This window comes from Bradysia coprophila, unplaced genomic scaffold (genome assembly GCF_014529535.1).
Source record: "Bradysia coprophila strain Holo2 unplaced genomic scaffold, BU_Bcop_v1 contig_324, whole genome shotgun sequence".
NCBI classification, from domain to species: domain Eukaryota; kingdom Metazoa; phylum Arthropoda; class Insecta; order Diptera; family Sciaridae; genus Bradysia; species Bradysia coprophila.
Window position 1 is genome coordinate 4,643,937 of NW_023503584.1, and position 14,676 is coordinate 4,658,612.

Genomic DNA, 14,676 nt, shown 5'->3' on the forward strand with positions numbered 1-14,676 from the left:
CATCCATCTATGAAAGTATACACCGTAGAGGAAATACCATCCGTGATGTGAAATAAAATTTTATTTTTGTTTAATAAGAAAAAGAATACGAAGAGTTACAGTCACTGCTGTGTAGCGGTACATAATATATATAAAATAATAATGACGCCGGTTACACTACACATTGGCTGTGATGACAATATACACTAAAAGTAATGAGCGATGTTGTCGCAACACATTGCCAAACGATCGTCTTTAAACGCCGCACGATTGTTGTTATAATTTTCTCAAATCCAAAACGAAAACACTTCCATCTGAAGCACTAGCACCAACTTTGCTGCCGCGTGAATTCCAGCAAACTTCGAATATTCCTCCAGTTCCTTTGTAGCTGTGCACCAGCTGCCCACTTTGGGTGCTCCAAATGTGCACACATTTGTCAAAGCTACCCGATGCCAAGTATTTGCCATCTGGACTAAAGGCAACCGAATATACCGGTTCGGTATGCTTGGTTAGCGTGTGTATGCAGGCGCCACGTTCTACATCCCACAGTCGTACTGTCGAATCGAATGACGCACTAGCCAGAATCAGATTCATATTGGGATTGGATGTGCCTGGTCCCGTTGGTGACCATTTGATTGTGTAAATTTCCTTTGAATGAGCCTGCAGATCGTGTACGCATGTCTCCTGTTTCATTGACCAAATCTTTAATGTCATGTCGTCGGAACACGAAGCTAACAGCTGGCCTTGGGGATCCCATTTAATGGCATTCACTTCATTCTGGGGAATGTAAAATAGAGGAAAAGTTAGATATGAAGTGCGTCTAATTGAAACTGCGTGTACGTACCGTGTGTCCCTGGAAAGACTTGATTGGCTTGTCGACGCTAAGCTTACACACGTGAATGCGTTGATCTGTACTGCAACTGGCAAACGAAGTGTTTGTTTGCCAATCGACATCCAATGCTGGAGCCGAATGGAAAGAGAATTGTTGTGTGCATTGTCCAGTAGCTGCATCCCAAATGATTGTGGTCCTATCAACCTAAAATCAACGACGTCAATTAATATCAGTCTTATCAGTTAAACTACTCTCACTGCGAACGTACCCCAGCTGACAAAATATAATTCCCGCGTTTGTTCCACTTTAGCGCAAAAATCGGTCCTTTATGCTGCCCCAATGTGCTGGCTAGCCGTCCATCAGTAGTCCAAATACGGGCGTATCCGTCATAACTTCCAGTAGCTAGTAGATTACCGTCACACTAGCAACACAAATTTGAATTAAACTTTCGGGTCTCCATCTGAAAACCCAATAAAAACTTACGTTCCAATCCAACGATGTGACGTCTTTGTTGCTAGGCACCTCTGTACCGCCTTTTTGAATGCAATGCCGCAAAACCAATTGATTCGGGCTCGTTGAATTGTCGGACATATCCCAAATTCTGGCTGTACTATCACCGGAACCACTAGCCAAGAGATCGGTACTGGGATTCCATGCACAAATGAACACTTCACTTTCATGTCCACGCAAAACAGTGGCTTTTGATGGCGGTATTTCAATGCTCTGATCAACGTCCATGTTTTCTGTGCTGGCTGGTGCCGCTGCAACCGGTTCTCCTCCATTTGTGTCGGCAACTGGTTCCGTTTTGATGGTGTCTTGTTTGATTTCGGTTGGTTTAATTGGAACTTTTTGGAATTTCACTTCCGGCATGACCGCATCAATTAAACTCAGTCCTTCGGTTAGACGAGTGATTGTGCCATCTTCCGCAATCGATATTTCGGCTTCAGTGTATTGCAGTCCCTTTTGTAGCATTAACAACAATGCTGCTGGTGGTACCAAAGCTCCATTTATGTTGCTCTGCGATATGTGGGACTCGATGCCGAACGTATAGGCCGAATGGTTAAAACCTAGGGATGCGGACATGTTGTCGATTTAGTGGAATTACGGATTAAAACATAAACACATACCAGATTCTTGCAGATAACGGTAAACAAGGAAATTGACTTCATCGCTGGAAAAACTCATTTTCGGTCGACAGTTTGCTGTAACCAGCAAGTAAATTATCAAGTAGTTACGATTTTACAACACAAACGATGTAGGAAACCTTCAATTAATTGCAAAATGTTAATTATACTATCAATGTCCGCAATAATGAAAACACGACGCCATAAATGTCAGCGTATGAAGTTTTACAGTGAACAATATCCACAATATCGTTCTCTAAAAATACCCAGCCTTTTTTTCTGCGCAAACATTGCATATGGGACTTGATTGACAAGTATGTTTTGATAATAAAATTTATATTTTGTGAAGGAAAACATTTCCAGATGCAGGTTTAAATCGACAAAGCCCAATAATAGACGTCATATGCCACCTTCGTCGATGTCTTAACCTGTTCTTTAAACTTATATGTGACGTTCGATTGTAAACATCAATGTTAAGAAACCGCTAAAAATAATTATTTACTGGGCACCCATACGTCCCATTCAGTATTATTAAAATTAGGGCGCGTTTTTTTAGAAAAAAGAAAGTTGAAGTATGGGACGTACTTAGTTTCTCATTACAGGTTGCATTCACTATTTGTTCTACTACTTTAGAATGAATGAACACAAACAAAATTTTAATTTTTCTTTGTTTTCGATGTAGTTAGGTTCTTTTTTACAAAATAAATAGTAAATTTGATGTATCAAACAAAAAATTTCGCAAAAACAATGCAGGACAATACTGAATCGTACGTAAAAAATTTTTAAGATCATAATAAAAAAGATCGATGTTTTACTGGCTGTGCAATTAGAGCAGTCTTTTTTCGCTAATCAGTAAAATAAAATGAAAAAAAAAAAGAAAAATTGTAAATTTACAGACAAATACAGCTTTCTGTCGGTGCATGTCACGTCACATATAGCACCATATTTTTGACAAAAGTTGACTAGGTAGCACAATTCACCATATCGGGTGTATATTTATTCATTGATGGCAAGTTAGTCTGCGTGTAGGAATATGAAGAAAAAAATATTTTCCAGCTATTTGACGTTTAACGTATATAACTTTCGTTCTTCAGTTCTTCTTGATGCTGTTTATATCGATACCCTGTCCTGAAATTCTTTACTTTTATTGACGCCTAATATTTCTTGTTCACTCGCCTGTGACATTAAAGTCAGTAGTTTAAATTATAAAATTGTCTGAGACACAACCAAAATATAATAATTATTTTTTTCATTTAATTTTTCTTCACTTTTTTATTTAGTTTTAAATTTATTTCGATTTGCCGAACTTCTACGAGAAATATGTCTTTGTTGCAATAATAAGACGGCATATCATCGTAAATTTTCGCAGTAATCCTGAAAATTAAAAAAAATCAAAATTAATTTTCGTTCTACGGGCGTATAATGACAGTAGGATTGTAATATAAATAGTTCGACAGAGTCGATAAAAAGAGCTACGAAAGATTGGCGAGTCGAATTTGCTCTGAACGATCCATGATCTTGCATCCTTTAACCTTTCTAATTTCTTGGTGGTCTTCGAATTGTAACAAACTTAAAATTACACTTGAACGTTCGTATGGGTGAATAAAGTGGCTAAACAATAAGATGAACAGTAGCTGGTAAAAAAGACCAACTGTTGTATAATTTCAGCACTCCAGTGAAATTTACCCGGTGTAGAAGTGAAACCCTATGCAACTTTAAACATACAATTGAACTTTATTGTACCACTAAGACGAATACCCTTGTGGTCCTGAAACACACTATTAGTGACACTAGTCTGAACTCTTTTTTTTGAAAGGTTTTTCAATTCAGATCGCTACGCCATCTTGAGATGGGCGCTAAATTTATTCTTAAGTTTGATGTGAAATTTGAATCAACTCTTATTTTCTTACATGAAAAATGGAAAGACAACTTAGTTTCATGGTTCATTTCATTCATTGTGTTGTCTTTCTAAAAAAAATATCAAATGTATATTCAGTCTGGGCTGCTATGTCAGAAAAAGTCGTCTGTATTTGGATTGCAGGATATGATTAAGGGGTCAAAGTTTCCGAACTAAATTTTTTTCTTGGTCCTCACGAACCTGTAATAACCGGTTCTTCTGTAAAATTTAAAACTCGGATATCTCAGTCAAATCGAAATATTTTTTAGTGGTCTCAACAGTTTCGGAAACTTTGATCCAATACCTAAAACTCAAAGAACAACTGTTTTGTCAAGGGACCAGAACTGCCCGGTCTATGGAGGATTACAGGAAAAGTGGCCCAAAAATACCACTAACTTTGAGACTCACTCTTATTCAATTTTGATGTGTGGGGGCTTTTTGGAAATGTAATTTCATATCCTATCGATAGCTGGCCGAGCTCTGACCTATCAAAGAATCGGGCGCCACAGCTCTAGGAAGCACCAGTACTTTTCTCACAAGTTTTTTTCAAATAAAATTGTGGGAATCAATAAGTGTTTTGAACGATTTTTACTCAAGAAATTACAAGATTATGATACCTTTGAATGATATGCAACTTTATGACTGGTTCTGAGTCTTCCCAAATGCATACTAAAGCTAGAAGTTTCGGATGGTGAGTACTTCCATCAGATTTTTCGAACTTTCTTCTGGACTTGATTGAAGTCTGAGATGTCTGGAGGTCAGTTTCCAGAATTCCATCACTGCGAAGGGTCTATTTTCTTCCCAAAGCTAGAAATCAAGAAAAACTAACGTTTCCAGCAGTTTTTTTCTAGTAGACGGTAAGCAGAAGTTGAAAGAAGTTTTTTTTTTAAGATCCAACATAAAGTATCTTTTTGTAATGATGAGTCGAAGAAATTGTCAGCAGACAAAATACGAGGCATGGAATGCGCCCAACGACTTATCATCATTTCCAAAATTGTGATGCGATCGATGAACTGGCAGCGATTAGAGAAAGGAGTTCCAGTTGCAGAAGGTGTCACCGACAACTGGCCATCAAAGACGGAACGAAGAGCAGTATTTTGTAATGCTGGCAACGACAAGAAGATGACAATTACGATTCGGCAAACAGCAAATACTGCCGGTACATCTGGATCTTCTTGACAGGTCTTTTTTTGTGTCTCCACGTTATCGGACCCGACCAACATTAGGTGAACACATACAAGAAAGTGCTGCCAAGAGAGCCAGATCAGCCTCGCCAGCCGATCCAAATGTAGGCAAATTCCGCACCAGGTCAAATTCGGAAGCATCAGCCATTCGATCGGCGAGATTATAATGTTCCGTCGGAAATTTCTATACGGATCAACGGGAAACTGCTGAGAAAATTTTTGTGAAAATTTTGCTGAACTTAATGCAGAACGGCAACACAATTTCATTCTTTTCGATTGAAATGTTGTCATTTCTTTTTCTAATTTTCAAATTAAATTTAGATTTTCTTCGTCGTTTGATTTTTTTTCTTTTTCTTAATGAAACTAATAAAGCTAATAGAAATAAAAAAAAAATGTAAAAATTTTGTTAATAAAAATAGGTTTAAATGGCACATAAAAATGTAAAAAAAAATATAATTTTTTTTTTTTAGTTTCATTGGAAGATATTTTCATTATTTTTTATTGTCAGGAAAAGAAAAGGGGTGAATTAACCTCCAGTAAAACCAGAATCCTTTCAAACAACTACATTTGTTCATTAAGACACCTGTAAACTAAAAACCGATCGCCCCTCTTTTTTTGGACGATTTTTAATGGGAGATTAATCTAAATGCTAGCGCGCAATGCCAGTCAGTAGGGACGTTTTAAAAAGCAGAGGAGGATTAGTATCGTCGGCAGCAAATGTTCACGGATTGTGGTTTATCGTGGGCTACAAACTGAACCACGACGAGTTTTAATTTACCGTGACCAACAACATAAACCACGGTGGTGAAAGTTTAGACGGTAAAATACAAATGCTTTCCAATGAAAAAATGGCGGAAAAAAGTAAAGAGTCGAATGTAGTGGCTGAGTCGTTTACTAAGAATGTTAAAAAACCAGTATTCGATCCAGTGGTATTGGTGAAACCCAAATCTAAACAAAAGTGTTCCGCTACTCGAGCTGATTTGAACAAAAAACATATTCCGATTGAAATTGCTGTGTGTAAACAACATGCTGGAAGGTGCAATCGCAATTAAATGTAATAGCGAAAAGGAACAATCAAAAGTGCATGACAAAGCGATGATGGAACTAAGTGTGGATTACGTCATTACCAGTCTAAAGCTAAAAAATCAGAGTGACAAACATGAGTGAAAGACTTACAGACGTTGAAATAGTATCGAGCATTACCGAAAGTAATGAGTTTACAAAGGACAGTGATATGAAAGTTTTGCACGTGTATGAGTTAAAACACAACGAAACCTTTGGAGCCATAATTGAAGTCGATGTGAAAACATTCGATACATTCATGCGGGTGAGAAAGATATCTGTTGGCAGAGACGTATGTGACGTTACCGAAAGTTTGAATGTATTGCGATGTTACAAGTGTGTGGTTACAATCACAAGTCAAACGTATGCAAAAATCAAAAGGCTTGTCTTCGACGTGGTGGTCAACATGAGATGAAAGAATGTAGAGCAACGAATTATGAGTGTATAAATTGCAAAGTGGTGAAAGAAAAACTGAGTGTAAACATCGAATGTAATCATCCGGCGTGGAGCAGACTGTGTACCGTGTGGCAAAGAAACATAGCGAAAGAGAAATTGAGAACGACAGATGACAGATAGCGATGCTGCACACAGTCAATCACAACGAAGCGTTGGTAGTATTACTGGTTGTCCGATCCTCAATAGAATGCAGAATGCGAAAGTAAATGGACAAGTCAAAGTTGAGTAACAAAATATCTGTTTCGTAATTAAAAGTTTGAAATGTGAAAGGAAAAGTAGAAAAAAATTATGAATTTTCAAAGGAAATATTGTAAAAATTAATTGTATTATATTAATAATAGCAAATTGCTAAAAAAATTCCCATCTTATCTTATTGTAAAACAGCCAGTTTTTTAGGCAGTGCTCGGGAGCCACTTAACAGTTTCTCAAAATGTTTTCTTTCCAGAAAACGAAAGAAGGAAAAAATTCTTTGTCAAGGTGTGACATCGAAAACTTACTTTGATCATATCAGCATCCAGCTCACCCAGCTCGCTTTCCAATGCCTGAATTGCTTTCTCGTTTCGCAAAGAAAGTGGGTTGTCTGCAACATCACTCTTCACATCCAAATTGTATCTCTTAACCAGCAATTCCATTTCCCTCTGTTTGAGTTCTTCTTCGGCAAACAGTAAGTTTCCCTCGTCTTTCATCCTCTGTGTGAAAAGAATCATCGTTGCATCATTTTGGTAACATCACAACCAATGCATACTCACAATCCGATCGAAACGCCTCGACAGCAATTCCACGTCGTTTTCTTTTTCCATTAACTTTCGTCGTAACATGGAACTGCGTGTTTCTTCCAGTAAATGCAGTTCACTATCTCTTAATTGTTTCTGATACAACAGCAAGTGTTTGCGTTGCATTGCGACTCGGTCCTGTTCCTTAATAATTTTGTCTTCATAGGCCTTCTCCACTGCCATTAAACGTTTCGTATGTTCTTCAGCCTTCAGCGTCCCCTCTAATCGATCCGCCCATGCCAGTTGCCTTTTTTCCAGTTCATAGAGCTTGTCATTCAGGATCCGATTTTCCGCCATCAGTTTGTCCACCTCCTTATCTTTGACTGCTATAAGTGCTCGTGGGAAATTGGTGAACTTTTCATAGAAGCCCGAAGTGAGTGGTGCAAATTGTTTCAAGTATCTATTGGGTCTCAAGCTTTCCGGACATTTTTCCATAATCTCATAGGTCCTCCGAATGAAGCGCTTCATTTCGATGGAATTCTGTTCTTCGAAAAATCGTTCAACCGTCACCTTTGTATCGAGTCTCATAATCATATCCTTCATGACAATATTGTAAGCCACAACGGAAAAGGCCAAAAATTCCACGGCATTCGACACTATATGATCCCATAACTGACGCCACTGATCCTCATCCAACACTTCGGTGAAAGCAGTTTGCAAAAGTGACCACGCAAACGTTTTCGATGTGACATTCTTTCCAACATAAAATGCCAGCAATCGTGGCTCGTAATGCGATAAAATGTTCTCAATGATGCCCAGATAATTGACCGGTTCCAATGGCGCAAACTCGAAAAGCAATTGACCGTGATTCAGTAGGACGGTTGCGATCGTTTCGAAGCAAAGAATTAAATTCGTGCCAAGCTCTTTCACAAAAGGAAACACAAATTTCGGTATGTAGTCGCATTGGGCGAATACTTTGCTCCAGTAGGCCAGCACAGAAACGATGCGCTTCAGGTTCCGATGAGCAGACACGTCTTTTAGCGGATACAATTCGTCATAGCTTCCCACACACGGATGGTAGCCTTTCTTCAACAGTTCGGTAAATGAGCTTCGATTGTCTGGAAGTTGTAGACAAGTTTTCCAAATTAGTTGACGGTACTTCGTCGGATATTCCAAATACTCCTTCAGAATCTGTTGCAATCGTTGTCTGGGCATCGTTTTTTGCATCTGAAAAAATCATCAAATTTCTGATTACGCAACCAGCACCGAGATAATTTGTCCCATATGCCCCCATATGTCATACCTTCTCGTTAATCCAATTGAACTGCTGCTGCCCGTCTTTATCATCATTTCTAGTCCCCGTTTGCAACGTCTGTAATTTCTCAGTCAGAGCATTCACATCAAATACTTTAATCTCTCCGGATCGCAGCAAAATTGCCATCAGTGCCGAATTTGCGGTAAGTTCCACTTTAACCGTTTGGTTCGCTTGTACACACAATTTTTCACTCGTATTGTTCAAATCCAATACGATGGTATCTGCAGCCAATGTCACTACAGCAATCAACATCTCATCGGTTGCATCAGCAGTGCTAATAAATTGTGTATGAAAAACGGCGATGCCGGGTGACTGAATCAATTTCGTCAGGTTCCAAGCAGCTGTGTCGAATACCATCAAATACTCATCAATGGTTGCGACGCACATATACTTAACGGAAAACGAAACATCGACAATCCTTCCTTTGGTGTAATCTTTTGTGTAATTCCGCACCATAACATCGCTGCCGTCCGATGTGTTGGCATTCAAATCGATTTGCTGGGAATTTGAGTTTTTGAGAAAATTTGCTCTCTCATCAATGGGATGGATACGTTCAATCAACTGGAAATTTTCATGGGTCCAGATGTGTATCGCATCATTGCTGAATATGCCATAGATATGATCGGATTGGTTCCGAAACTTCATTTGTTTTATTGTAATTGCTGCTGCTGGATATTCGAGACGTTGTTTTTGTTGGAAATTATGCGAATCGAATATGATAGCATCCGTTTTGGTTGTGACTAAAAATATGTCAGCATTGGTGGACGGAAACGAAACATTGCTGATTTTGGATGCAAATGGATGGATTGTGTGCAGTAAATCACCAGTAGCTGTATGGTATGGATGTACCATTTGTGGGGATGGAGAAGAACATGAAATGAAAATGTTTCAAAAAAGATTCTTGCGATTCGGTTAGAATAGTGGGGGCGTTAGTGATTTATTTCATGTCGTTTATGTTCCAATGGGCACCGAAAAAAATTCTACGATTCCGCAATGAACAACCAAATCACCAACTCACTCACTCAATCCAATCGAGCGAACCGTGGCAAGCGAAAATGCATTCATACCCATGTCCAACATCATTAGGCCTCCGCTTTTTGTTCCAGCTATAACTTTCAATGTCGATTTCGGTACGAATTTGAGTGCAGAGCATAATGGTATTTTTTCTCGCCAGGCCCACGTATCGCGGTTCTTCAAATCGAACACGTTGCAATTACCTCTGTTACAGAAAGAAAAGAGAAAATTGTGAAAATTTCGAAGTAAAATTTTCATTTTATAGTCCGGGATGTCGTTTAAGCCTAAAGTTTTCTCGTATTAAAATGTATAGTTCGAGTTTAGAAGTCCCAGATTAGGTATGTAACAATTGGCGATATGCCTGTTACTTACATCAGACTGATGTAACAGTGAAAAACAGGTGTGGTGAACAATGAAAAAATAAGAAGTAACTAAACTTTCTTGCTAAACATTGCAAAATTAGAAACTGAGAAAGCGATCGCGAAAATTTTCCAAAACTTTCCATCAGATATCGGGTTTGTAGAATTAAATCCGTTACTACAGATCGGGCTTGTCTTACTCACCCAAACCGACCCGAGATTGAATAGCTGAATTTTGTTCGTAGATGTAAGGTTTGGTGTTTTTAATCAAAAATTTTTTAACGTAAGACCTCGACGTAATAGTTAATTGTGGATTGCAATGATCATATTTGATCTACGATTTAAAGCTACACTCTATCTAAAATCCAAGGAAAATCCAAATATTTCCTTGCGGATACTCGGACTATAATCGACGTGTCAAGCAACGAATTTTTTTCCCAAGCTATGTCTTCCATTTACCATTCCATTACATACCTTGAATCCACAGCAGCCAAAATATCATTTGTGTCACTAAAGCATACATGTAAAAATCGAATCCGTTTCAGTTCACCGGATGTTGTCGTTACCGTGTGGTGTATGTTGAGAATTTGCCTGGAGGTAAACATTTATGATTTTATAGTGATACAACATTTTCGTTTATAGGATTTTTTTATCGACTTTTCGGAAGGATATTTGATTACAATCGCTAAACCGAACTGGTGTGCATACGTAATTTTGCACCAGCTGGTCCCATTTGGAATTGTATGTGACCAGCTGGTGCAAAATAACGTATGCACACCAGTTCGGTTTAGCGATTGTATTTTGAATAAGAAAAAACTTGTGAAAATTGATGGGACGACATCCCTGACAGAGGAAATTGTATTTTTGCATTCAGGTGAATTCAAAAAAAATTCTCAGGCTCAAGAAAATTTAGCGAATACGTTCTGACAAAATGACGAAAAAGAATTCTCAGCGAGAGGTCACCGACTAGTTTTCGAAATAGCAAATTTTTGCAATTTTTTAGGATTTATGGCTTAGTCGAAGCCTAAAATGGCGGACATTGTACCCTAGGGAATCAAAAAATCTTCCGTATCCGAGTAAATCCCAAAATAAATCCCTATAAATCTCAATAAATCTGATAAATCTTGAAGAGTCTTGAATCCATCGACCGTCAGTAATTTGTTCTTGACTTAAAATCTTAAAGAGTTGTACGAAATTGATTATTCTGTTGATTCTTCTGTGTTGATTTCTACAGCTACTAACTGTCTTTAATTAAGATGGTCATCGTAGATTTGGATATGCTATACAAGAAATGCTTGGGCAATATTTTAAGTAATCGCCACAACACGTTGCCGGTTATTGTGACTTATCAACTTTAGGCACACCGGAAAGTGCTAAGGGAGTCAGAGAATACCTCCAAATAAATTTCTAAAAATCAAAAATTTGACTTTTGATTTTTATAAATTTATTTGAAGATATTCCTCGACCCCCTTAGCACTTTTCGGTGTGCCTAAAGTGCCTGCTCGAGCATTATCCTCTACGTGTTAAGCACCAATGGGTTCTTGATCAATAATGAAGTTTCACTGAAGAACAAGTTTCTTTTTAATAATTAGGTACTACAATCAACGACTTTTCTATTCCTGTATTGATCGATGTCAGACATGTTCGATAATTCAGTCGATTGATAAAATTTTCATTGTTTCCTTAGAATCCTTTTAACACGTCAATATCAATCGAGTGACTAATAATCGGTAAATGTCCACTGATCACTCGATAAATATCGACTGATAATTCGATTATCAGTCGATAGTTATCGATTATCGATAAAACGTTCGATTATTGTATCGAAATTTTATCATTGATTGAACATGACTAATTGATGGAATAGATCGATTCCATAACTTGTTGTTAAAACTTGACTTACAAAGATAGAAAAAAGTGACTGGACTCACCCGCTATCCCTTTTCCTAAACTTAAAAGCCTTCTTCTCCATGATTATCTCAAATTAATATGCAATGACCAATGATAAACAAAACTTAATTTGAAATGTAAACAAATCAACACATTTGTTGGGTAATGTTTTCACAAATTTGCTCAACTTCACGTCATTTGGTAGCAAACTGATTTTTCACTATGTTTACCATTAAATAACTGAATGAGCTTAATTTAATTAAGTCTTCAAGAAAATGATTGATGAAATTCACTAGATTTGCGACTAAACTGACAAAACATAAACAAACGGTCAAACAATAAACAGTCGCACACATACACACATGCACCTGGCCATCTGACAGTTTTGGGTACGTTCACCTCGAAATTCACTTAACCCTCTCGTTCGTAAACTCTGTTAACTCTGTTGTCCAAGAAAAAAACCGAGGTGAGAAATTTAGAAAAATATCCCGACAATGAATTTACTGACGTCTTACTAAATCATTTTTTTAAATTATTTTTAAAAGTTTTTGCCTTTTTAAAAATTTCTACAATTTCTAAGGTTTAGAAAAATTAGAGTTAGAGTTTTACTCGAGAAGCTTTATACTCGAAATGTGGACCCAGACCGAGGCTGTAAACTACGAGTGATAACCATTTTATTAGATAAAAGACTAAAGTTACGCCGAAAGACTTGAAGTAAACGCTAACCAATGAAAAAGCATAAGAACTTCAATGCAACAGCAACCGCATTTATTCAATCTAAAAACAAAGTTCCGTCTCTACCTCTTCTCCGTTTCCGTTTTCGTGTTACTTTTGGACGTTCACATCATCTACACCTTCGTCTTCAACATTCAACACTTTGAAATTGCTCCCACGGATCCTCTTTCACTCCAGATTACAGTTATACGTTCAAACCCAGCGAATCTTTCCACTTCGTGAATTGTAATTTAAAATTGTCGAAAGCAGCTTCGAATTCAGCCGTTCCGGTTGGATTGTCATTGGAGGCGTTCAACACACTGTAGCAGTCATCGATGAATCTATGTAGTGTATCTAAAAACTGTTTGTTCGGCTTTAATTCTTCCTTGCTGATAAAGTTCATAATTTCGATTATGTATGGAAAATCACGACGACGACATCCCTGTTTCAGCAAGACTTCAAGAATTGGCGTGCTCATTCTGTGTACAATGAAAATAGTCAAATCAACTCTAATTGTGCCTAGTTTTAAAATAAAAAATTTACCTCGACTTGTGCACTTCAGTGAGGAAGTCCCTCAATTCATCAATATTTCGACAGCCCATAGCCATTGCGGCATATGTTACAATGTTCGGTCTCAGTCCAGCTGTTTCCATCACATTCAGAACACCTTTCGCCCCATCATAATCGAGTCTCATGCTCCTCTTTTTGATTAAACAATTGAAGAAGCCGATATCACACTTGACGTTATGCTTGCGAATTGATTCAATGATTTCATGTTCGGCTGTTGATGGAACGACATCCAGCAGTGCGGTAAATGTTTTCACATCCGGACGGACTTGAAGTTTTTCCATTTCATTCAGAATGCCTTTGAACCCACCTAATAGCAGCAACCGATCTTCGGGTGTTTTTACTTCGTGTGGCCCAGCTAAGCTACCTAACTGCGGGAAATGTGAAACCAAGCCGGGTGCTTCATCGATAATTTCACTTGATTGGGAATCGTTATTGAGTAACTGATTGTCGTTGATTTTTGACTGTTCGTCGCTGTCCAATGTACTTCCGAGTAAATTGACCTGTTGCATCGTTTTAATGTCCCCGATAGAGCAATCACGAACGCATCTGAACATCAAATTGAACGAATGCAAATCTGGCAGTAAGCGTCTCTGATAAATTTTATTCCACACCATTAACGCATGACGAAAACCGTAATTGACATCGGAGATGCAGGCTTGCAATAAGAAGTTATAGGTGCCCACTTGAATGTCTAAATCCTTTGACTCCATTTCGTCTACCAATTTAAATGCCGTCGTCACATCTCCACATCGTCCGAATGCTTTTATCATTGCATTGTAATTCGGTGCGTTCGGTTCGTAGTTCTTCTCCAGCAAAATTTCACGCAGACGTCTGGCTTTGTTGAGACCATCGTGAGGCCAAGGTCCATTTGCACACGCATTGAACAGAGATGTATATGTAGCGTTGGTCACGTTTACGCCATACTGTTGCATTTTAGTATACAAATTGAAAGCTTTACTGGAAGAGCCTGCATGTGCACATCCACTGATCAATAAATTGAAAATGTAAGTCTTCGGTTTCACCTGATCTTGTTCGATCATCTGAATTTCCAGTACATCGATTGCCTCCTTTAAACGATTGTTGTTTAAGTGTTTCTTGATCCTGTAAGCGTATTGTTCCTCAGTCAGTGGGTTCCTCTTACGGTTCTCGATCAACGTGCTCTGGACAGTATATCCAGGAACAACCGATTCCTTTAAGTAGCCATAGTCACGGCTTTGAAATGTATCTGGATCGTTTAAAGACTGTAGGTACATCTCTTCATCGCGTATATTATATTCAACACGATCGCCGTCTGTTGCTGATTTCGATGGAGCTTTATTTGTTGGAGTTTTGAGTTTAGTGTTTTTCGTTGTCACCGGTCCGGATAGCGAAAAGTTTACAATATTTTGCTGGAGTAAAATTGGAGGAACTAACGTGCTGTTATGCGAATTTGGTACTTTTAACGAACCATTCGGTAATGCACCTAATTTCAATCGACGAAAATTATTACAAAACAATCGCGGTAACATTTTTAGCGAGTGTGACTTTCAAACACATCGGTGTTTCAAAATGTTTACCAAAATATCTT

At 38.1% G+C, this 14,676-nt stretch overlaps 3 protein-coding genes across 4 annotated transcripts; all 3 read right to left on the reverse strand.

Moving 5' to 3' along the window:
* Window positions 1-43: 43 nt before the first annotated feature.
* On the reverse strand, window positions 44-2,171 carry LOC119079619 (F-box-like/WD repeat-containing protein TBL1XR1). 2 transcript variants are annotated; one of them, XM_037187616.1, is made up of 6 exons: window positions 2,076-2,171; window positions 1,939-2,013; window positions 1,295-1,878; window positions 1,080-1,232; window positions 824-1,015; window positions 44-756 (listed from the first exon to the last, which is right to left on the reverse strand). In XM_037187616.1, the coding sequence occupies exons 2-6, from the start codon at window positions 1,994-1,996 to the stop codon at window positions 256-258; spliced, it is 1,488 nt and encodes a 495-aa protein (XP_037043511.1). In that variant the 5' UTR covers window positions 1,997-2,013; window positions 2,076-2,171; the 3' UTR covers window positions 44-255. The 2 variants fall into 2 exon arrangements, with proteins under 2 accessions (XP_037043511.1, XP_037043510.1); XM_037187615.1 differs by having other exon boundaries at window positions 1,939-2,160.
* An 850-nt stretch (window positions 2,172-3,021) lies between these two features.
* On the reverse strand, window positions 3,022-12,157 carry LOC119079616 (TBC1 domain family member 31). Its single transcript, XM_037187612.1, has 7 exons — window positions 11,867-12,157; window positions 10,410-10,526; window positions 9,630-9,781; window positions 8,551-9,392; window positions 7,284-8,474; window positions 7,032-7,223; window positions 3,022-3,309 (listed from the first exon to the last, which is right to left on the reverse strand). Exons 1-7 carry the CDS (start codon window positions 11,905-11,907, stop codon window positions 3,286-3,288), a joined length of 2,559 nt encoding a protein of 852 aa, XP_037043507.1. The 5' UTR covers window positions 11,908-12,157; the 3' UTR covers window positions 3,022-3,285.
* A 414-nt stretch (window positions 12,158-12,571) lies between these two features.
* On the reverse strand, window positions 12,572-14,656 carry LOC119079623 (pentatricopeptide repeat-containing protein 1, mitochondrial-like). The gene is made up of 2 exons (XM_037187619.1): window positions 13,083-14,656; window positions 12,572-13,018 (listed from the first exon to the last, which is right to left on the reverse strand). The coding sequence occupies exons 1-2, from the start codon at window positions 14,615-14,617 to the stop codon at window positions 12,745-12,747; spliced, it is 1,809 nt and encodes a 602-aa protein (XP_037043514.1). The 5' UTR covers window positions 14,618-14,656; the 3' UTR covers window positions 12,572-12,744.
* Window positions 14,657-14,676: the final 20 nt, after the last annotated feature.

Bases quoted from the DNA above. Each gene is read 5' to 3' on its own strand.
- LOC119079616 (XM_037187612.1), bottom strand. From the start codon at position 11,907: ATGGAGAAGAAGGCTTTTAAGTTTAGGAAAAGGGATAGCGG. The intron at 10,527-11,866 runs GTGAGTCCAGTC...GTTTACCTCCAG, and splicing joins TTTAGGAAAAGGGATAGCGG to GCAAATTCTCAACATACACC. The intron at 9,393-9,629 runs GTATGAATGCAT...CATACCATACAG, and splicing joins CCTAATGATGTTGGACATGG to CTACTGGTGATTTACTGCAC.
- LOC119079619 (XM_037187616.1), bottom strand. From the start codon at position 1,996: ATGAGTTTTTCCAGCGATGAAGTCAATTTCCTTGTTTACCGTTATCTG. The intron at 1,016-1,079 runs GTACGTTCGCAG...CGTTGATTTTAG, and splicing joins ATTATATTTTGTCAGCTGGG to GTTGATAGGACCACAATCAT. The intron at 757-823 runs GTACGTACACGC...TACATTCCCCAG, and splicing joins AGTCTTTCCAGGGACACACG to AATGAAGTGAATGCCATTAA.
- LOC119079623 (XM_037187619.1), bottom strand. From the start codon at position 14,617: ATGTTACCGCGATTGTTTTGTAATAATTTTCGTCGATTGAAATTAGGT. The intron at 13,019-13,082 runs GTAAATTTTTTA...CATTGTACACAG, and splicing joins ACTGAAGTGCACAAGTCGAG to AATGAGCACGCCAATTCTTG.